This window comes from Salvia hispanica, chromosome 3, assembly GCF_023119035.1.
Source record: "Salvia hispanica cultivar TCC Black 2014 chromosome 3, UniMelb_Shisp_WGS_1.0, whole genome shotgun sequence".
NCBI lineage: Eukaryota > Viridiplantae > Streptophyta > Magnoliopsida > Lamiales > Lamiaceae > Salvia > Salvia hispanica.
Genome location: NC_062967.1, coordinates 9,876,293 through 9,898,022, shown reverse-complemented (window position 1 = coordinate 9,898,022; position 21,730 = coordinate 9,876,293). Strand labels below are relative to the sequence as shown.

At 38.0% G+C, this 21,730-nt stretch overlaps 5 protein-coding genes and 1 non-coding gene across 10 annotated transcripts; 4 read left to right on the top strand and 2 right to left on the bottom strand.

Annotated features, from left to right (window-relative positions):
* Positions 1-719: 719 nt before the first annotated feature.
* TRNAD-GUC lies at positions 720-791 on the bottom strand. The gene has a single exon. It is a non-coding gene; the product is annotated as a tRNA-Asp (tRNA).
* Positions 792-1,635: 844 nt separating this feature from the next.
* Positions 1,636-6,155, top strand: LOC125214204 (extra-large guanine nucleotide-binding protein 1-like). Of its 2 annotated transcripts, none has more exons than XM_048115123.1 (9): positions 1,636-1,793; positions 1,912-3,178; positions 3,263-3,400; positions 3,480-3,584; positions 3,683-3,856; positions 4,397-4,577; positions 4,827-5,065; positions 5,153-5,316; positions 5,398-6,155. In XM_048115123.1, the coding sequence occupies exons 2-9, from the start codon at positions 2,030-2,032 to the stop codon at positions 5,987-5,989; spliced, it is 2,742 nt and encodes a 913-aa protein (XP_047971080.1). In that variant the 5' UTR covers positions 1,636-1,793; positions 1,912-2,029; the 3' UTR covers positions 5,990-6,155. The 2 variants fall into 2 exon arrangements, with proteins under 2 accessions (XP_047971080.1, XP_047971079.1); XM_048115122.1 differs by having other exon boundaries at positions 4,824-5,065.
* Positions 6,156-8,013: 1,858 nt separating this feature from the next.
* Positions 8,014-8,545, top strand: LOC125215362 (diphthamide biosynthesis protein 3-like). Its single transcript, XM_048116760.1, has one exon. It carries the CDS (start codon positions 8,150-8,152, stop codon positions 8,393-8,395), a length of 246 nt encoding a protein of 81 aa, XP_047972717.1. The 5' UTR covers positions 8,014-8,149; the 3' UTR covers positions 8,396-8,545.
* Positions 8,546-10,408: 1,863 nt separating this feature from the next.
* On the top strand, positions 10,409-14,160 carry LOC125215475 (pentatricopeptide repeat-containing protein At2g15630, mitochondrial). 4 transcript variants are annotated; one of them, XM_048116898.1, is made up of 5 exons: positions 10,409-12,239; positions 12,310-12,398; positions 12,489-12,569; positions 12,781-12,851; positions 14,026-14,160. In XM_048116898.1, the coding sequence occupies exons 1-2, from the start codon at positions 10,476-10,478 to the stop codon at positions 12,343-12,345; spliced, it is 1,800 nt and encodes a 599-aa protein (XP_047972855.1). In that variant the 5' UTR covers positions 10,409-10,475; the 3' UTR covers positions 12,346-12,398; positions 12,489-12,569; positions 12,781-12,851; positions 14,026-14,160. The 4 variants fall into 4 exon arrangements, with proteins under 4 accessions (XP_047972855.1, XP_047972854.1, XP_047972853.1 ...); XM_048116897.1 differs by having other exon boundaries at positions 12,310-12,569; XM_048116896.1 differs by having other exon boundaries at positions 10,409-12,398.
* LOC125215476 (transmembrane protein 45A) lies at positions 13,479-14,658 on the top strand. Its single transcript, XM_048116899.1, has one exon. It carries the CDS (start codon positions 13,488-13,490, stop codon positions 14,424-14,426), a length of 939 nt encoding a protein of 312 aa, XP_047972856.1. The 5' UTR covers positions 13,479-13,487; the 3' UTR covers positions 14,427-14,658.
* Positions 14,659-14,937: 279 nt separating this feature from the next.
* LOC125209238 lies at positions 14,938-21,249 on the bottom strand. The gene is made up of 16 exons (XM_048108841.1): positions 20,991-21,249; positions 20,007-20,412; positions 19,723-19,900; positions 19,484-19,621; positions 19,204-19,249; positions 19,039-19,121; positions 18,297-18,397; positions 17,962-18,106; positions 17,806-17,874; positions 17,676-17,721; positions 16,771-17,093; positions 16,544-16,623; positions 15,914-16,049; positions 15,449-15,629; positions 15,287-15,369; positions 14,938-15,219 (listed from the first exon to the last, which is right to left on the bottom strand). Exons 1-16 carry the CDS (start codon positions 21,091-21,093, stop codon positions 15,091-15,093), a joined length of 2,247 nt encoding a protein of 748 aa, XP_047964798.1. The 5' UTR covers positions 21,094-21,249; the 3' UTR covers positions 14,938-15,090.
* Positions 21,250-21,730: the final 481 nt, after the last annotated feature.

The following is a 21,730-nucleotide window of genomic DNA, read 5'->3' as shown; positions in this document are numbered from 1 at the left end:
TCAAAGTGAGACTATCTTTGTGAAACGGAGGGAGTACTTTTTTTTCTATCTCATATTTTGTTCTCTCTTCGTCCGCCATTTATAGTCTCATTAATTCGGCATGAATTTTAAGAAATTGTTTGACTTTGTGAAGAAAAATGAGAAAATGAATTAGTTGAACGTGAGCTCCACTTTTATAGTATTTGTTTTTTAATAGAATGTGAGTGTAATGACTAATGAGTTAGTTGATTGATATGTCCACTTGCCTAAAATGGAAAAAAAAAACAAATGGACTTTTAAATGACATCCCGAAATGGCAAAATGAGACTTTAAATCGCGACAAAGGAAGTATCATTTTCTTAAATCTCGTGTCATAAAAAAGGTTGATCACTTGCGACGGGATGGATGGAGTACATAGTTAGGTTGTAAATGAACGGTGTTGATCGCTAGCCATTAGGAGCTTGAATCGGAAAAATCTCAAAACTCGAGCACTTTCACAAGCCGACCTCATGCCATATGGTGCTCCACCGGTAATATTCCAAATTGCACATATCACATTATATTTTGGCACAAAAAAGTAGTCAACCACTAATTTCTTTACCCTAAATTGACGTAAACAAGAAGACATAGCTGAAGAATCACATATTCAAAGGCTAAATCATTGAAAATAGTGGTGGATATTCAACTGCATCTTTACAGAAAAAAAAAATGGTTTTATTGTAAAATACTAAAAAAATTAACGCCGTTGCCGGGGATCGAACCCGGGTCACCCGCGTGACAGGCGGGAATACTTACCACTATACTACAACAACTTGTTGAAAGAATTAAATAAATATGCATTGTTACAGCTACAAATGAAAGATATCAAAAAATAATCTTGAAAATTCTAATGTTACGGCCCATTATACAGTATGATAACCTAAATAATAATATTGGTTGTAATATTCAGGGTTGTGATGATTTGAAGAGCATATTTTACTATTTCATGGAATAGTAATGATACTGAAATCGCAAAGCTGTGATAACGAAGATATATTTTGGAACAATATTTAATTATTTTATTGATATCATTCAATATTTATATGACAATTTTAACCCTAAACAAATAAGATTACTACTCTCTCCATTCCAGATAATTTGGAACACTTTGATCCGGCACGAGTTTTAAGAAATCTAATGGAAAGTGAGTTGAAAAAGTTGGTGGATGTGAGTCCTACTTTTAAAATATTAATTTTATAATAAAATGTGAGTAAGAATGAGTTAATAGAATATGAGGTCCAATACAAAAAATGGTAAAAGTGAAGTGAGACAAATTATGTGGGACGGACCGAAATGAAATATTGGGACGAATTATCTGAGACGTAGGGAGTAATTTAGTACTAGTAGATGAGGTTCAATTTCCTAAATAATATAATATCAAGATATAATTTAAAATTAAGTTGTGAAATTATTTTAGTTGGAAGAGTTAGATATGACTATTTATCACATAATTATCCATTTACAATTAAGTTGGTGGGATTCAATCGGGTGAGTAAACACATTTGATCTCCACTCGTCTCCCACAACTATTAAAAGAACTCAAAATAAAATTTAATACTTCTTCATAAATGAAGATATAATACGGTTGGTATTATTGCCCACGTGGCAATGGAGCAGGTTGTTTGGTTTATGAATTGTTCAAAAATCACGAAAAATACGTAACAGTTTCCCACCATGTTACCCGTCAAACACTCACGATTCCAATTTTCAACTAACTCCCTCACCTTCTCAAGTCTTCCCGAGGACCTGAACTAGTCAAGATTTCTTCAATCACGGTAAGCCTACACTTGATGCAATCGTCAATTTTCGATTCCATTCAATCTCAATCGCACCCTTGATCCGACTGTCGAAAATTCACTGATTTTTGCGTTTTATTCGTCCGGAATTCATTAGGGTTTCTATGAGATGTCTCCTTTGCTGTATTTTCGCGGCTGAGGATTACGAATTGACTAATTGTGGAAGTATGTGTTTCTGAGTGAGTTTTTGAAGAAATTGGCGGTGTTTAGCTGAGATGACTAGTGTTTTTAGAAGTATTCTGCCTGGTTCTTCCTCGAAGAACGAGGATTTCGATGATGATGGTGGTGGTGATGATTTTAGTGTTGAGTACTCCTTCGCGATGGAGTATAGTGGGCCGCCGGTTAGTCATGATATTCCGCAGGTTGTGCCCATTGATATTCGCCGGATTCCGACCGCATCCGTGGCGGCTAGGGCTGTTGTGTTGAAGGATTTCTCCGTACCAGTTATTCATCCAGTAGCCAAAAGTGATAAGTCTAAGAAGAATGTGTTAGGGGAGTCGAGTTCGGGTTCTGAAGTGGCTGAGCGTTCTAGTAAACTTGCGAGGTCTGGGGGGAGGGTTTATTCGAGGAAACTGGAGAAGGCTTCGGATGCGGAAGTTGCACCGGAAGCCAGAGACGGATATGCTAGAAAGTCCAAGGAATCGGGTGGTACTCAAAGTTCGAGTGATGGTAGTAGGTTACCTGATGATGCGAGTCACTTGTTAGGAAGCTCGGGTGTTGAGGGCATTGACGATGGATTTATTGCTGCTGTAACGTATGATAGAAGTCCCCATTCCAAGACGATGGAGGTTTCTTCCGAGAATTCATCATGCGATGAGAGTTCTGGTCCAGGCAATAGAATGCCTGCAGTGACTTTTCGTGATTCACCATCTGTTGACTCGGTCTATCAGGAGAGTGATGAATATGAGAATGCAGATTTCCCAGAGAGGCCGGTGGCATTCAATGATGGGAAGAAAGGTTCGTGCTATAAGTGTCATAAAGGGAATCGGTTTGCAGAGAAGGAAATCTGCCTTGTTTGTGGTGCAAAGTATTGTAAAAATTGCCTGCTCAGAGCAATGGGTGATATGCCAGAAGGGAGAAAATGCATCACCTGCATAGGATACCCGATTGATGAATCAAGAAGGGGGTCGCTTGGAAAGAGTTCTGGAATGCTGAAGAAACTGCTAGCCAGTGATACAGTCAATAAAATTATGAGCTCTGAGCTTTCGTGTGAAGCTAATCAGCTACCGTCCCATCTAATATGCGTAAATGGCAGGCCTCTCTCTATTGGAGAGTTGGTTAAGTTGCAAAGAAGCCCAAATCCTCCAAAGAAGCTCAAACCTGGAAAGTACTGGTATGATAAGGTTTCTGGATTCTGGGGAAAGGTGATTATTTTGTCTTCTTTGTATGATGTTTTCCTATTGCCACGAACTACTTTCAGAAGTGATAGTTTCCGCTTAATTGTGCAGGAAGGAGAGAAACCAAGTCAGATAATCACTGCCGAGCTGGCTATCGGTTATCGAATTGCTGAGGATGCTAGCAATGGGGACACAAATGTGTTGATAAATAATCGGAGGATCACTAAAGCAGAGCTCTGGATGTTGCAGGTTATCACACTTAAAATTATTTTTGGTATCTTCATGTTTCCCAGAGGATGAGTCTCAGCTAATTGTGCAACATTTTCAGGCTGCTGGAATCAACTGTGAAGGAAACATTCACTTTTGGCTTACAGCAGATGGATCCTGTATGCATGAAGGAATGAATAATACCTTGGGCCATCTGTGGGCGAGGGTATAACGAATTTCCTTTTCCTACAGTCGTTTGGTATTATGGTTTTTTCTTTGATGCATGTTATAATTGAGGACTGAATATGGTGAAAATTGTAACAGAAAAGGGTCAAGATAGTATGTGCTGCATTGTCTCTGCCATATCCTTCCGATACATTATTCTCTGACGGTGTAGAAGTTGACAAAGCTGCAGCTGTTGCAAGGGATCAGAAAATGATGAACAAAATTCTCCTAGTTGGTTGTGACCAGTCTGGTACGAGCACCATATTTAAACAGGTATAGCATTACTAGTAGAACTACTCTTCTATTTTTGTTGGAACAACATTTTGCTTCCTTTTCAGTGTGCAATATGCTGAAGTTTCTTTGAAATCATTGTGTTTCACATTGCAAGCTCTATCCGTTACAGTTTTGTTTAAAGCTCGGTATGCTTCACAAAAATGCATCATTTCATTAGGTGATAACCAGCCAGCCTTGTATTATTCGATATACAATGTATGCTGCATATAATTTGCGACTCTATTTGTTGGATTTTGATTACGAGAATATGAAAAAGTTATGTGTTAGGCTCTTTGATGGTTCCCCTGTTTCTTTGATTTTGCCTGTCTCAGACAAGTGTTTCATTTCATGGTACTGATATCTGTTATCGCATGTAGAGCTCCGGACCACATTTCTGGTTCTTACTAATTGTTCTTGGAACCTGCATGTTAAGATGTAGTCTAGTTAGAATGTGGCAAACTGATCAAACTGAAAAATGAAAAACCAGAAATTTCTTTGTTCTTAAAAAATTGAATTCTATCAAATAACTTTTCACTTCAGGCCAAGATTGTATATGGTGTCCCATTCTCAGAAGATGAGAAACAGAGCATCAAATTTGTAATCCAAAGAAATGTATACAGCTATATCGGTCTTCTGCTTGAGGGGCGTGCTCGTTTTGAAGAAGATTATATGGTTGAGATGAGGAGACAACAAGTGGATGAACCTGGTCCTTCAAGTTCAGGTATGCATATCGAATTCCACATCAACATCTTTTAATAGCGTGATTAATATATTGTACTATAAAACTGAAGCAAACAAAACTGCCTCGTTCTAGTTGTGGGATATTTTGATACCATGCTTAGTATGCAAGAATCCTGTATTTACAACTTTATACTACTAAATCTTAAAGCTTTATTGGGAGAAATTCAGTTAAAAATTGTTTTTTCATAGCAATCTATTGTTGCTGAAATGTTTTTATTGGTGATAGGAGACTCTGGGTCGGTCGACGAAAGCAATATATATTCACTTAGCAGAAAGCTGAAGTCATTCTCAGATTGGCTACTTCAAACCATGGATTCCGGCAACCTGGAGCTCATATTTCCAGCTGCCACACAAATGTATTCGCCTTTAATTGCAGAGCTGTGGAAGGACAAAGCTTTTCAAGCAACTTACAGCCGGAGAAATGAACTACATTCACTGCCAAAAGCTGCTAACTACTTCTTAGATCGCGTAAGTTTTGCTGTATAATCTACCTATCTCTTATGAAGTGCCAGTTTCATAGGTGGAATATTTAGCAGCATCCTTGTGTTTTTAAAGGCTGTTGAGATCACACAAAACGACTATGAGCCTACTCAAATGGACATCTTGCACGCGGAGGGGATAACCTCGTCCAATGGGGTTGCATCTATGGAGTTCTCCTTCCCAAAATCATCTCTTGATTGGTACATGGACTCAACGGATCAGAATGATTCGGCAGTGAGGTTAGTACTATCAATCATCCGTAAGATAAACGTGGTCGATCGCTTTTATTTATACTGATCATCGCTTCCCTGTTCATGCAGATATCAACTCATCAGAGTTCATCTAAGCAGCCTCGGAGAGAACTGCAAGTGGTTGGAGATGTTCGAAGACGTGGACCTAGTCGTGCTGTGCGTCTCCTTAACCGACTACGACGAGTACCACGAGGACATAAACGGCGTCCGTACGAACAAGATGGTGGCGAGCAAGAACGCGTTCGAGAGCATCGTCACGCACCCAACTCTCTGCGACAAGAACTTCCTCCTCATCCTGAACAAGCTAGACCTTCTCGAGGAGAAGATCGAAAACGCCCCGCTAAAGCGATGCCCGTGGCTCGAGGACTTCAACCCGGTGACCAGCATCCAGCCGCACCGAGCCAACAGCAAGGGCAACCCGTCTCTGGCGCAGCGCGCCTTCCATTTCGTCGCAGTCAAGTTCAAGAGGCTGTTCGCCTCGCTGACGGACCGGAAACTGTTCGTTATCTCGGGGACGGGGCTGGAGGCGGAGAGCGTCGACAGGGCTCTCCGGTTCGGGCGGGAGATTCTCAAGTGGAACGATGAGATGCAACCGGTTAGCATGAATGAGTCCTCTTGTGAGAGCATTACGATGGATCCTAGCGCTTCTACGTATAGTTGATTATTTGGTTTGTGAGTTTTGAATGTGGAGACATTAATTAAGATTAGGAGTTGTATATTTATGACATGATAGAGAATACATTTACACACGAAGTTGTAGAGAAAGCAACATTCTTGTACATAATTATGAAGATTTACAGAATAAAAAGAAGATTGGTTTGGGCTCAGCTCGGTGAGAAGCGGTCCATGAGCAAGAACATGGTGGTTTCCGACATTGTCTCCTCTCTTCTGGCCGTCGACGGCGACGGCGGCTGTTGTTTTGGTTCAGCATCCATTTTTCTGGAAATTAGGAAGAATGGATTTTTTGCTGTGATTTTTTCTCTTAGCTTTGTGAGCTCTCCCACGCGTAAATCTGCTGCAGCTGCCATTTTTCTTTTCTTGGATTCCTCTCTCTTGTTGAATTCTTTGATAAATTGTGTATTGATGAGGTATCAAAGTGAAAGGAAAAGTGATGTTTATATAGGAATTAATGAGGAGATGAAAAAAAAGTAAAAACGAAGAAAAATCAAAGAGTAGAAGTCCCCACGTAACACGTCTCCATTGGTTGAAATGGACACGTTTTCGGTTCATGGGGATATTCTTGGATATTGACAAGCCAATTTTTTTTCCAAAGAAAATTAAGAAAATACATAAATGAAATACTTTTGTGATTATTGTATGAATAGGATTATGTACGTTTGCTGGGACCACAATCCACGTTGAATGTCTGGAATGCATCAATAATTCAATGTGGGGAAAGAAAGGAGAAATGGGGTAAATTATTAATGAAAAAGCATAAAAGATAAATAATCATCTAATTGAATGATTGATAACATGAATGATAATTAGGTACTGTCCAAGTTATCCATTATACATCAAATAATTGAGATTATATCTGAAATCAAGATCTAATGAATATTTAAACGCTGTTAAAATATGGCATTCATGTTATGAACTTCAATTGAAAAAAATATCATATTCACGTATAAAAACGCTGATTGAATATCCTTATCCATTTGATCAAAATTTGAATGAAATTGAAAATTTAAGATTTAGAGAACAAATCATTTCGAATCTTATTTTGTTCATCTAATACAATCATCGAGAGATAAACAATTTTAATCACACCAATAATAACACTAATGGATTATGGATATTGAGTAATAGTAGGAGGATTGTGCCAAGTTGTAATGATGTGTATTGACGTGTCATCTTAATCTATTTTCCCGGTGCTTGCACACGTTACTACTTTTCAACTGTTCATATTAACTCTATCAAGGGCATCCGGATCAAAAGCCATAAAACGTCATAACACTAAATATCAACAGATTATTATACCCTTATTACTTCCATATATTTAAATCATTTTTAATTAGGAATTCATCGTTTAATTATTCATATTAAGAGAATTATAAAATTCTAATTTACAATTATTGTTCAAATAATTTGTGCTTGAAAAATAAAATTTAATTACTCAGCTACCCAATTCAGAAAAATCATTCTTATTAATTATAACTATTGTATTAGCTAGATTAATTCAAATGTGGCATATGAGACAGTCCTCTAATAAGAGAACTTTATCAATGTATTTCCTCGGGTGATTTGGGAATGACACGATTAAGTACGTATTTAGCTCGTGTTAAAGCTTATATGATTAACAATTAATTTTTCAAAAAGTTGGATCAGTAATTACTTCTAGTATTATTCTGTCACTTCTACCATCATTCTTTGAAGGGACACTTTCAGCATTATTAGTAGTGTCACATAATGTTAATAGTACTCCACATTCTTCAATTATTAGCGACTTTCATGTTTCTTTGGGATAAGAATGAATTTAGTGCAGATATTAAAATTTAATTTCCATATAATTTAAATGATCGAAAACGATGTCTTATCTGTATATTTTGAAGTAAGCCCCCTTCCCCAAAACAAATGTTTTTGGTGGGAAATTTACATTAACGAACTTAAGCAGAAGTTATGGTTATAATTATATTTTCGTCATTTTCATTCCTAAAAAAATAATGTTGTCACCTTACCCTAATTCTTTGATCTATATCGATCTTAATTGAAGAAGAGTTGGGCTTGTAGTCCAATATCCATTCATAAAAAGCCCAAATCCCTTCTTAAAATATCAAATTCGTCTTCCCAAACGCGAAGAAGGAAACCCTAAATCCTCGCAACGATGTCGTACGACGACGTGGAGATCGAAGACATGGAGTGGAACCAAGAGCTTCAGGCCTTCACCTACCCTTGTCCCTGCGGCGATCTTTTCCAGATCACCAAAGAAGACCTCCGACTCGGCGAGGAAATCGCCCGCTGCCCTAGCTGCTCCCTCTACCTCACCGTGATCTACAACATGGAAGATTTTCAGGAAAAATCCAACAAAAAGGCCGAGCCTCCCAAGCCGCAGCCCGTCGCCGTCGCTTGAAATATTCGCAGGTCTCGTTAATTTTTTGGTTATATTCATGGATGAGTTAGATTAGGTATTCTGTAATATTGTTGGTTGCTGAATTTGTACCATTTTTGGGGAGACATAGTAATTGATTATCCGAGATGGTTAATTCTTCCTTGTTTACAATCGCAGTATTGGCATGGATTTATTGTTCCTCCTATTCCTTTGTGAACAGTAAAATTAATGTGCTTGTGTTGGTTTGAGAATATCTTGGTTGATATAATTTGATCCATCAATTTGGTTTCTGAACTTCCTTTTTGAGTTACCTGTACAATTAAGCTTCTAGATTTCAACAGCTTTGCCTTCGTCCTTCACATAAGATTCATCGTCTCTTTACATAAGAGTTGGAGAGAAAATTTTAAAATGGAAAACGGTATTAATCTTATTTCTAATACTGTAGGCTTAGATAGAGCATGGCTTGCTTAATGATTAAGGGGAAAACCACGCATCTTCGTGCAGCCGATAGCCGTGGGCTGCTTGTAACTTCATTTGTACTAGGCTTTATTATCATTATGGCATATTTGAAGAAAAAATATCGAAATGCAAGGCTTCACTAGGCGAGTTACTGCCATTGTCGTTTCAACAATTCTATCTCCATTTTTTGCCTCAAGTTTATATGGAGGTTGAAGCACTCGAAGCTCTCTTTATCCTCGTTCGTGTGAAATTGTGCTTTCATTGTTGTCGATCAAATCCAACAGTACATCCATCTTCCACCCCCATGACAATTTCTACATATTGCTTTACTTTCTTAGATCATCCTTTTGCAGAATTCATAAAGATACTTCACCCCATGCTTAACCAAAGGGTCTACCAACCATTATGGAGTAGGAGTATTTCATTTTTACATTTTAAAACCTAAATTAAAAAAAATGGGTTAACAATAACCAAGTTTAATAAATTATATAAATAAATTTGAAATCTGAATTTTTCGTTTGTAATTTTTAAAATTTAATCATGCTCATTGTTTTTAGCCATATGTATGTAAAAACACTTTAATTTTAAGCGCCTGAATTATGCCTGATTTTTTCTTGTTACGTACTTATTAAAGTACGTAATAACATTTATGAATAAAACAATTATTTAATAATGTTACTAAATAACTAAAAATACATAATAACATTTTTTTCGCAATTTAACATTTAAAATGGAGTAGATAATTTTTAAAAACAGAACTGAAAATAATGAAAAATGTACATGATTTAAATTACAAAATATTTACAAACGAACCCTAAGAGCATCTGCAATGGTGCGGATGTCCCTCTGCCCCACTGACGGACCTACATACAATGGGATAGAGGCTTTAGCCCCTAATGAATTCATTTTTTAAACTTTTTTCTACTATAAAGTTCTAAAATTTATTCATATTCTATACATATTATTATATAAAAGCCCCTATTAATAATCCAAACTACATACAAATTTATTTTTAAGGTAAATTTTGAAAATTTAGCCCCTACTTACGTTCATTTCTGCGTCCGCCACTGCTCTGCCCTTTCCGTCGGACTTCCCAAAAACACCTCATGCCACGTCATAAGGACTTCCCATCGCCCTTCCCGTGCGGACTTCCAACAATAAAAAAAATTCACAAATATTCAATTTACGATACAGAATTAAAACTTCAACATGGATACGGACGGGGAAAATGCAACAACTTCATTAAAAAAAAATATACATAATTATATAAAAAAAATTATACATAATTATATATAGAATTTTTTTAAAAAAATTAAAAAATTGGGACGTCCGCGAGTCGCCCTTCCGCCGGCCGACGACCACGCCCCTCCCGTGTCCTTAAGGGACGTCCGCTTCCGCCCCAATGGCAGACGTCCCGGACACCCTTCCCGGAAGTCTGTCCGACGTCCTACGGGAAGGACGCCATTGCGGATGCTCTAAAATGGAGTGGATCTCCTACTCCATCCCTAATATACTTGGCTCTAAAACTAGTTCAAATCTGTAAGCGGTAAACCCCCGTTTTTTCATGAACTTATTTTTATTGAGCACTGAAGTTTAAAATTCAGGTGTCATCAATTGAAAACCTCCCGCCTCGCAGCCGGCCATGAAATGGCGCAAAATTCTTCCTCTGTATAAATTCCGCACCCACAGATTTCTTCCATTTCACCACCATTTTTCATCACCCGCTCACCCACCGCCGGTGCCTCCGATAACACCTGATATTCTCGTTTCTCTAGTCAAATCTTCTCAGTGGCATTTAATCAAACACCTTTCCCCAAACTTGACCCCTTCTCTGATAGCCTCCACCCTCCTCCATCTCCGTGCTTTCCCTCTCCCCACCCTCGATTTCGTTGCAAATATCGGCCCTGATTCTCTCACCCACGACTGCTACTTCCTTGCCGTTGCTATTGCGGCGCGCTGCCCTTCCCCGAAACACGCATTGCACCTCTTAAAGGAGTTTATCCGCTCTCGCCCCTTGTCATGTCGGGAGGTTTTTGATGGATTAGTGGGGGCCCGTGAGAGGCTGAGCATTTCCAGCACGATTGTGTTGGATTTGTTGATAAGGGCGTATTGTGAGTTGAGAAGGGGTCATGGGGTCATGGAGTGCTTTGGATTGATGAAAAGGATTAGGGTTTGGCCGAGTGTCGAGACGTGGAATTGTATGTTTAGTTTGTTGATTAGGTTGAATGGGGTTGGTGTTGTGTGGGGCTTGTTTGGAGAGATGATCAGGTTGGGGATCCGTTCGAATGTATTTACGTTGAATATATTGATCAATGGAATGCGTAAGGAAGGGGATTTGAAGAAGGCTGAGGAGGTGGTTGGGTACATGGAGGGTTTAGGGATTAGTCCGAATATAGTGACATACAATACACTGATTTATGGGCATGCTCTGAAGGGAGATATTGATGGTGCTGATAGGGTTCTTATGAGAATGAAGGCGAAAGGTATCGATCCGGACTCGTATACTTGTAGTTCCTTAATAAACTGGATGTGCAAGTACGGGGATATTGGTAAGGCGGCTGCCTTTCTCAGGAAAATGGAGGTAATTGGGTGTGTTCCAAATGCTGTTGTTTATAATAACCTGATCAGTGGATTTTGTGGCTGTGGGGATGTGGAAAAAGCTCTTAGTTACAGATACCAGATGGAAAAGAGAGGAATAGTTCCAACGGTGTCAACATATAATATGTTGATCCAGGTGTTGATGGAGAAGGATAGGGATACAGAGGCTGACGGTTTGATAAAAGAAATGCAAGCCAAGAATATCTGCCCCAATGAAATCACATATAGTATATTGATTAGCAGTTGTTGCAGGGCTGGGGATGTGGGGAAAGCTCTCAGACTGCACGATGAAATGGTTAGTAAACGGATTGAGCCTACTCGGGCAACTTACAGTTCACTCATCCGTTTGTTGGTAGATTGGAAAAGGGTGGAAGAGGCAGACAATTTACTTGCAAAGGCATTAGCAAAAGGCGTATTGCCTGATCTTGGCATGTTCAATACATTAATAGGTGGTCATTGTGAAAATGAAAACACTGAACGTGCTGTTTCACTTTTAAAGGAGATGGAGAGAATGAAGATCGCCCCTGATAAAGTGACTTACAACACTATGATGCAGAGTTACTGCAGGGTTGGTAAGGTTGAAGACGCTTATAGCCTTCTCGATGTGATGAGTAGAAGAGGTATAAAACCAGATTGCATCAGTTACAACATTCTAATTCGTGGATATAGCAAGAGGGGTGATATGAAAGATGTTATGAGAATTCGGGATGAGATGCTAAGTTTAGGTTTGGACCTTAACCGGCTCACTTTCAATGCTGTTCTAGAAGGCCTTAGCGAACATGGGGAAGGAGCAGGAAATCATGCTGAGGTATTCCTTAAAGAAATGGTTTATAAAGGAATCAATCCTGATGATAGTACGTATATCTCTTTAATTAAAGGGTGCACAAGGGCTTCTGAAGGAAAAGCATTCCTGATCAAAGATACTGCAAGGATATAAACTTTTTGCCAAGAAAATGCCACCCATGAGGTTTTTTTTATCAAGGACGTGATATTTTCTAATATTCCTGATTTGAGAATCCTTTTAGCTTAGAGGTTGAATTTGTACTCCTTTCCCCAGCATCACTGTCCATGGATATATCTCCAGAATTCACTGGGAAACGGTTGGTACGCTGTATTTTGTGATGATATTCAACATAAGGTACTCACATAGTATGCCATACTCTGAGCAATCTCAACTTTTGGTATCTTAGTTTAGAGGCTCTACAGTTTCCAAGTTATTTCCTCTTGCTCTTAGTCAACTACTTTCTGCACTTATTCTGTGACACCAAGTATTTTGTATGGTTACACTATCATTGCAACAAGTTCACCTTTCATGAGTATCATTTAGTGAGTTTTCATTTTCCTTTCAGGGCAAACAGATTTCCAGTCATAGTGGTTGAGTACTTCAAACTATGAACTTGCATGACAGTATTTGGGGAAGGTAATATTCCTGGGATCTCATGTTCATGCTGCTAATAAACTTAAAAAATTCATGCTGCTTCTCTGTAGTTGATGACCTGTACACTTACGTGACTTTAGAGTCAAAGTTAGTCACTACATGCTGGTGATATTGATACGTGGAGATCTGTAATTCTTGTCTTTTATCTTCTTGGTTCATTTTGTGGCCTAACATATTTATCTTTAAAAGGTGGTTTCAAATCCAATCAAGCGTGGCCATATGCCTGCTTTTTCTTAGTAATGGGTGGTCCATTTTCCTACCCGTCTCTTTCTTTCCATCTTTTGTTCCTTTTTCATACAACCTAGTATATAAAGTTCAAATGGAGTGTGGGTCAGATATGTGATTGCATCCCCCCCCCCCCCATCTCCTCTCTCTCTCTCTCTATCTCTCCCCATGTCAGTGTCAGTGGCTCATGCAGCTCTCTAGGGGTATTTGCGTTTGATTCTCTCTTTTCTTTAAGCAGTAAACAAAGCATGCATAGTCTGTAATAAGAGACAACGACTGCGAATAATGTAATTTTTATTGGTGGAAACACATGCACCATGCACCAACAACTGATAAGATATCAACTAACTTTATCATCTTCCTCATCTGTATTACTAGTATTTAAGTTGCAATATGAGTGTTATGGATACTATCCTTCTATCGGAATTTACGCAAGGAATACCAATGGGAACTTTTCTTGGTCATCTAGTGCCTGGGCTAGCCCTTGCTTCTCTTGGTCTGTGGCACATTACAAACATCCTGAGGGTTTACTTTCTGAAAGGCTCTGGCCAGTTCATGTTAAGGCTTTGGTACCCATTGAGATGTCCACTTCGGATGCTAGAGCACCTCGAGCTCATACTTATCCTGCTTTTTTCGTTATTTGCAATTCTGATCCAGATAGTAGACATTCAACACCCTCACTTCTTCTTCGAGCTTGACAACGTTGAACATGCTACCATGTTCTTCCAGCTAGTTATATTCACAAGTTTCACACTTTTTGCTGAGTTGAGTCATTTATCAGAAACTATGTTAGGGGTCTCCTGCGTCCTAGTCGCCTCGATTTTTGGGCAGGAGCTTTTCTTACTTCATTACCATTCCACCGATCACGTAGGGCTTGAAGGCCATTACCATTGGCTGATGCAGCTCATAGTTTGTGTTTCGTTTCTGGCAGCTTTGTATGCAACTGCTTCCCCGTCCAGCTTTCCTGCAGCGCTAATTCTTTCGACATCAGTCGTCTTCCAAGGATGTTGGTTCATAAACATGGGGTTCATGCTATGGGTTCCTGATTTTGTGGCGCGAGGATGTACAACACAGACGATGATTCAGAGCAACGGCATGATGCATGGAGCAGTTGTGTGTGAGACGAAGGAGGCTGAATCCAGGGCGAGAGCGTTGGCAAACCTGCAATTCTGCTGGATTCTCTCTTTGATCTTGGTATTTATAGCATGTAGCTGCGTAGCTTTTGGCAGAAAGGTAACGCAGAGGAGGCAGTCGCTTGATTATGAGGCGCTTTCGAGTCCAGGCGCACATGACCCTCATGCAACTGTTGGATTGAAACAGATCCAACTCTGAGTTTTATGTTTAGCTAAAACAAGTCATCAATCCATTATGATGGTGGTATTTTTATTTTTATATGCTAGTGCAACATCTAGCAACGATACAAGTTTTCATTTTATATTTGTGTTGTAGTAGATGATGTATCACTAAATTAAATGTATTAGGTGATCATTTTCGCTGATTTGGCTATGATATGAAGATAAATGGAGTATGTATACATACATATACATATGAATTTATGCTCAAATTGCAAATGATTGCTTAGCCCTTGATATTCGTTTCCATTAATTCTCTCTCTCTCTCTCTCACACACACACACACACACACCACGGCCCTTCTTTTTGTGTGGGTAATGGAAACACATGCACCACGCACTAACAATTTATAGATAAGAAGTCGCAAATTGCGTGAGGAACACTGTTTCTTGTCTTTAAATTGAAAAATAAGAAGTGGTAATCAGAAAGAGACCTACGTATTATGCCGTGTTTACATATCCTATGAATACTTCAACAAAGAAATTCCAATAAGAATAAATAATAATGATAATTATAAAATATCTTCCAAGTGATTTAAATACAATTTGTGTATGAAAATAAGATCGTAACAGGATTGCAGAAACACGTAAAAAAATTAAGTTAAATCGAGTACTACACTAATTCTTGACATATACTAACAAAGTTCAAAACTGTGAGTGCTGCATATGCATCTTTTCATGGATATCTCTCACCAGCTCACGCATTTCTGGAAATATTGTTATCAGAACAAGCTCCAGAATTGCATACCCAAGTTGCTTCAAACATATTGTAGACTGCAATCCACAACAAAAAAGTTTACATAAAACTATAGCTTGTTTTCAAAATATATTAAGTTCGTACCTGAATGAAATAGTATATATCACGAGCACAACGTTTGTACTGCTTACGCCCGATCAAGCTGACCAAGGCAGCCGGAGCGCCATCTATGTCATGAAGATGAAATGTTACCAAGTAGCATCTATAAGCTTACACGAATCATAAGAGAATGGGTCAACTACTCACCGAAGATGATCTTCTTCACATCACTAGCTCTGCGAGCTGCCTCAAGCTGTTGCTCGAAAGTTGGAGGCTGAGCGACATTCCTCCCACCTTGCTGACTTGTAGTTTGTGATCCCTTATTGTCATTGTTAAGTTTTGATTGAATACGGAACGTCAGAAAGAATTTTCCACCGGGCCACAGAAGCTGATGAGAGAATACAAAGAAGTACATGAATAAAACATAAATTTGCAACTTCTTTAGCTGATGAAATTCTCAACCCCCTCCCACATTCATGGAACTTGTACATCTCAACATGCTGATTGTGTTATTATATTAGTTAACATGTAAGCGATATAACATTTCCGCAAATTCATGAAACTTGTTCATCTCAACATGCTGATTGTGTTATGAGTTAGCATGTAAACGATATAATGTTTCTGCAAATTCACGGCTATGTAAGTTTCCAATGCATTCCATCATTTACTTACGTCCTGGAGCAACCGGATCCCTTGTGAGATGACCTCCTCTTTTCGGAGCCATTGGATTTGCCTCAAAAGCCAGTCATCAATGGCATCCTCCATGATCAACTGCAAAATTTGCTTTGATATCCAAAAAACCTGCCTCCTACAATTAAAGAAAATCAAATCTGCAATTAATAGTCTGCAGGAGTGAAGTCCCTTGTTGTCCTATTCAATTTGTTAGTATTTCAGATGAAAACCTTTCAGACCTTGTTGGTGTGTTTCTTTGGTGAAATATAGACATGAAAAGTGCTTTTAAAATCAACGACACACATCGTCTCAATTGCATTCCTAAGCATCAGATCGTTAATTCACACACACAATTTGTCCGAAGTAACCCAAAAGAATTGAAGAGCAGAATGGTCTGGAAAAGTGAGAAAGCATGTGAAATTGTCACTGACAAGCAGATAAGTGTGAAGGTGGATGTGTTAAAGGCCAAGGCTCTCAGAGAAATGCATATTAAAAACCTTCATTTTCACCAGGCAAAATTTGCAAACCAAATGTAAGGAATGCAAATGTTCATGGACACCTGATTTCACTATTTAATTGTATCACCAAATGAAATTTTAACATGTAAATGATTGAAAACGAAACTATCACCTTAGCCAGCCTCTTCTTTTGAGCTGGAAGACATTGTCAACTAAATTTAGAACTGGAACACTTAAGTTTGGTGGTGTCCACTGCAAGGAAAAACACATCAGCTAGATTTAGTATAATCAAGGGTATGCACAAGTTACAGAAAATGCCTAACTGACGTAGATGTAACAGTTAAGAAATAGGCAACATAGCTCCTGGGACAAGAAGCACAGGTCAGCCACCCAAATTACCTCTGGAGGCACCCCGGTCGGATCCTCTTTCAGTTCACCGTCGAACTGCCCTCCATTCACATGGGAAGAGTTTTCTGCTTCGTGTTGCCCATGGATTATATCTTTATCACCTTCCTCATTATCAGAAAAACTGTTATTTGTATCAGTATTTGACTTCATAAAAAGCTTATTCACATCATCAGAATGCCAGGCCACAGTTTTGGTTGCAAATGAAGATGGCGGTTCAGAAGTAGCTGACGGTGACTTAGCCACTATCTTCATTAGGCCATCAGACACCCCTTTGAACTGGCGTGAAACGTCGTCCATAGCACCATCCACATTAACTGTTTTCCGAGGGAAAGTTCATGATGATTTATTAGGTAGACACAATTGAAATAATGAAGTTATAGCAAGAAAGTAAAACTCTTTGCACAGGAAAGGGACTAACTAAAGTTGTTAACTGGGATATCATTTCACAGGAAAACTTCGGCATATTAATATTTCTTTTGGGAAAGCTCAAATGTATTATGACATGATAAATGTTAATGTGAAATACATGGAAACGTGGTAGGAAACTAGGCATGTAAAAAGTAAAGGACTAAACTTCAATTTAATCTCAACATTTCCTTTAAGTGTAGTGCAAGTATTTTCTAAGATTTTGCCGAAATGAGAAGAACTCAGCCTGGTGGGATAAGATGATCAGATGGATGTATGGAACCTTTGACATTTTTTATAGCGAGTTGCTTCAATAAACTTAATAAAGCCTTTGATCATACTGTATATTGAGCATTTAAAAGGGTATGGAGTAGAGCCCACCATATACTTCACCTCACAGTCAGTCAGCAGGAGATGCATGTGCCAGTGAAAGAAACTCAGAAAGCTCAATATAAACGAAAAAAGGTCACTCGAAAAGAGAAGCCAGATACCTGCCAGCGTTGTTATCACTGAAGTCGATTTCCCGAATGAGTATTTCTTCATTGATTGTAAAAGACAAAAGTTAACACAGAAGCCAGAGGTACTTTATGATTTCAACAAATATACAATACAAGTGCAAACCTTAGATGAGGAACTTAGAAAATCCCATACTTCATGTTGCTCTGAAACATTGGGAATTGACAAGAGATCCTGATAAAGAGTACATGTACATTTCAAGAATCAAGAAAGCCAAACATGGACATGCATCTACTAGCGTGAGAGTGGGAATAACCATACTTGGAGATACTTGTCAAGCTGGATACAACGCTGGTGAACAAACGAATCTTCCGTGCTAGAAGAGAATATCCTTTTTGGAGGCAATTGCAATGTATAATTAGGAATGTCCCTAAGATGCCTATGCAATCTCTCAAAATTTCGGTATCTGTAAACAAAATACCAGAAAGTAAATATCAACTGAAATGACCTTGAACATTATGAAATCTCCTGATCAAATTGAATAACTCTCATGTTGGAAAACCCAAACAAACAGAATAGAAGTATAAAAAAACATGAAAATTATTTTAAGCAAAGTGGAATTCTTTTAATTCTAACTTCTCTTCAAAATCCATTACCTTCTTTTCACAAACCAAGTGATATTGTTAGCACCTGTCACAGCAATCGAGTAAACTGCAAAAGAAGTTGATCCAAGTTTCTCGAAGTATGCTCCAATAACCTACAGATCAAGGACCTCGAATCAGTTAAAGTGCTGAATATAGTCAGAGAGCACTTACAAAGGTGATGGCAAATTTTCATTTGTTTATCTTAACTGAAGCCTCAATTACAGATATGTTTGCCAGTAGATATTCTGTTCATCCAATGTACTATCAATTAATGCAATTCATGCTCTAAAGAGCTTCCCAAGATATTATTTCACGGGTACATCACTTAGACATAGGAAATAGATAATTTGGTAAACTACTATTCCATGGACAAATATTGTCATGTCTTGGTTATTAGGTGCACCTTTTTTGTTCTTTTAGTTGATAAGAAGCAAAAACTTTAATTTAAATAGAAAAAAGAAATGGCTCAGAGGGGTTAGTCATTCCTTAATTGAAAAAACATTCTGACTAATGATTATAGTGGAACTTTAATCTCTAACCACATCTGACACAGTAAAGATTTTAAAACTCTACGATTTAAAATTAACCAAAGGGACCAACAAAAAAAAACAAGATTTTGGCATGTTATAAAAGGTCAAATATGTTCTGTTGAGGCATCCTAGTGATACTATCAACCAAAGAAAAATGTAAAGAAAAAAAGGCTTAAAGTCTTGCTAACTGAGATATTACTAGAAAAGGAAAACTGGAGTCTTACCCTACATCTGAGTTTTGGAACATATTCATTGTATGATGCCTTAGCTGAACCCCTCTGGCCATCTGGAGTAAGATCTCTAACATCTGTATTGTAGGTTTCATGAGCAACATAAGATTATTGACATTGTATTTTAGAATTCAGTAGTGATGGATGTACAGTCCTTACTAGTAATTATAGGCTGCAGTTTTGGATGGAAGCACTTTTGGTATAGCTGAAACATTTCTCATAGGAAGGAGGGAGACAAATCAGAACACGAGACTTTGGTAATAAGTTTATTTCTAGAGTTTATTTAATGTATGCAGTAAATTAAATCTAAAGTATGTATGTCCAGGTCAGGCTACTTCAGGAAAAGTTTATTTCTAGAGCTTATGAAATTATGAACAAAGATGTTCAGGCTGATCATTAGACAAACACATATAGGAGCTAGAAGAATAGTAACTCACACGGGATTGGCGAAATTCACAAGAGGTTGTATTATCAAGCAAGTTAACAGTTCACGAGCAATACATCGAATTAATGGGCATCGGGCTTCAGTTGGTCTTAACACAACAGCTAAAAGCCCACCCATGAGCTGCTGAATTACCTATCTTTAACAAGTATCAGGTGTCAAAATAACTAACCAAGATAAAGACAAAAAAATGAAAGTGGGCAAAAGATGCCTTTCAAATGAGAACACTTCTACACCTTGTACTCACACTCTGAAGATATCAAAGCAGGGTGAAGCTCTTTGGAGGCCATGAGATGCCGTTTCAACTTTTCGTCCCGTTCCTCAGAAGATAATGTGTTCATGACATCCCTTCCAATTACAATCTGATTTCTTCTGAAGAGATCAATATGATCCCCAATCAGATCTACTATATCCCTGTTGAAAAAGTGAGACTATGTTCAATCTTTCACATAATCAACTGCTTTAACTGCCATTTTGTCCGAATTCATTTATGTACACCATATATACCACTGAGTAGTACCTTGTTAGCAGCTCTACAAGGTTCACTTCTTTGAGTCTTCCAGCTATATCACCAAAAACTTCCATGATTATAGCATGTATGAGCTCTGGCGCCTCCTTGTCAGGTGTGATATCTGAATACCACAAATCTATGACAAACTCAGTCAGAGCCTTGTTTACGAATTCCTCAAGAGCAGCTTCAACAACAGGGGAGTCTATCTTTCTCTTCCACTCTTGTGGCGAGGGCGGCTTGGTAGAAAGCCGCGAGTCATTTGCAGATAGCTGCTTCTTTTCTAAGTGTGACAAGTAAGATGTTGCTCGGACATTTCGAACCTTCCACTGGAAGTCCACCTCATTAAATAGTATCCTCATTCCAGCAACAAGGAGAATAGCAACTGGAATATTCATTACCATGGATTTACTCGTATCTGCATTTAGATTCACAGCCAAAATTAATTGCATTTAGATTCCAGCAACAAGGAGCATAGCAACTGGAACATTCATTACCATGAATACACATAATGATAGGGTACTTTCAGTTCAAGTTTTCAAAAAGAATGAATTGTTCTGATCGAAATAATACAGCCAAATCAACTATCCAACAGATATCTTAAATTATACTCCACTACACACAAAGGCATTAACAAGCAAAAATCGAATCGGCTATTGCCTATTATGACATGCATGTTGACAAACCAGCATATTGTTCTCCCTCAAATGACCGTAAACTTTAATCCACAATTCGAAACAGGAAAAAATTCCACAAATTTTACTAAAATGTGATATCATGAATCGATTTCAAGCTAACCTAACGGAAAAAAATGTCAGAAATCAAAACAAAATTCAAATCAGCGGAACCTGCAAATCTTCTGAAATCTAGAATTAATGAGATTAGAACATCGCATTGATCCATCAAACACCGGCATACACGCTAGAAACCTACTAATAAATTTAATTAAAAAAAAACAGGAATATATGATTTCAGATGAGAAGATAAATAGCTTACGCGTCAAGAAATAAGTCACGGTGAAAATACAGAGAATCCACCACACCGTTCGAAGCTTCGCTTCCCGGATTAGATCCTGTATCCCATCCGCCATCGTCTTCATGATTTGTTTCTTCGCCGCTATAACACAAAATTATTATACCGAGAAATGCAATCGAACGTCAAATTGATCCGGCGATGAGAATATAAAACATTTCAATCAACAAAACCGCGCACTTATGATATTCCAGAGAAGAGAAAGGATTCAGATTTTTCACGAGGTCAGAAATTTGAGTCATTTCCTCTCCTTTCTTTTCCTTTCATTTGAAATAACTCATTTTCGTGCTATTTGGGAGGAAGAGAAAGAGTAAACGAGGGAAAGGAAGGCGCCACGACTCCATTTCTGTTATATTATAACGTACATATATATACGTGACTTTTTTCACAAAATTTTATGCTATGAAATTTTATTTTTGGATGAAAAATAGGTTAAATCATTAAATTTGGACAAATTCTAGTTAATCCCACAATATATGAAACTGAAATATTATATCATTTACTTTCAATTTTTCACAACGATATTCAAAATTACATATTTCAATAAAATAAATAATTGTTCTTTTAGATTCTTTTATGTTCTTATTTTTTTTCTTTATCTATCGAAACAATAATATTACCAAAAAATGTCAATTTATTAACGAATTGAATAAATGAAAAAAAATTGATATTTTGTAATTCAATGTTTCAATTTCAAATGTTTC

Bases quoted from the DNA above. Each gene is read 5' to 3' on its own strand.
- LOC125214204 (XM_048115122.1), top strand. From the start codon at position 2,030: ATGACTAGTGTTTTTAGAAGTATTCTGCCTGGTTCTTCCTCGAAGAAC. The intron at 3,585-3,682 runs GTATAACGAATT...AAATTGTAACAG, and splicing joins TGGGCCATCTGTGGGCGAGG to AAAAGGGTCAAGATAGTATG. The intron at 5,066-5,152 runs GTAAGTTTTGCT...GTGTTTTTAAAG, and splicing joins CTAACTACTTCTTAGATCGC to GCTGTTGAGATCACACAAAA.
- LOC125215362 (XM_048116760.1), top strand. From the start codon at position 8,150: ATGTCGTACGACGACGTGGAGATCGAAGACATGGAGTGGAACCAAGAG.
- LOC125215475 (XM_048116896.1), top strand. From the start codon at position 10,476: ATGAAATGGCGCAAAATTCTTCCTCTGTATAAATTCCGCACCCACAGA.
- LOC125215476 (XM_048116899.1), top strand. From the start codon at position 13,488: ATGAGTGTTATGGATACTATCCTTCTATCGGAATTTACGCAAGGAATA.
- LOC125209238 (XM_048108841.1), bottom strand. From the start codon at position 21,093: ATGAAGACGATGGCGGATGGGATACAGGATCTAATCCGGGAAGCGAAG. The intron at 19,622-19,722 runs GTGTAGAAGTGT...TGTTAAAGATAG, and splicing joins CTTCAGAGTGTGAGTACAAG to GTAATTCAGCAGCTCATGGG. The intron at 16,050-16,543 runs GTGATAGTTTCG...CTTTAATTGTAG, and splicing joins AAAAGAAGAGGCTGGCTAAG to GAGGCAGGTTTTTTGGATAT.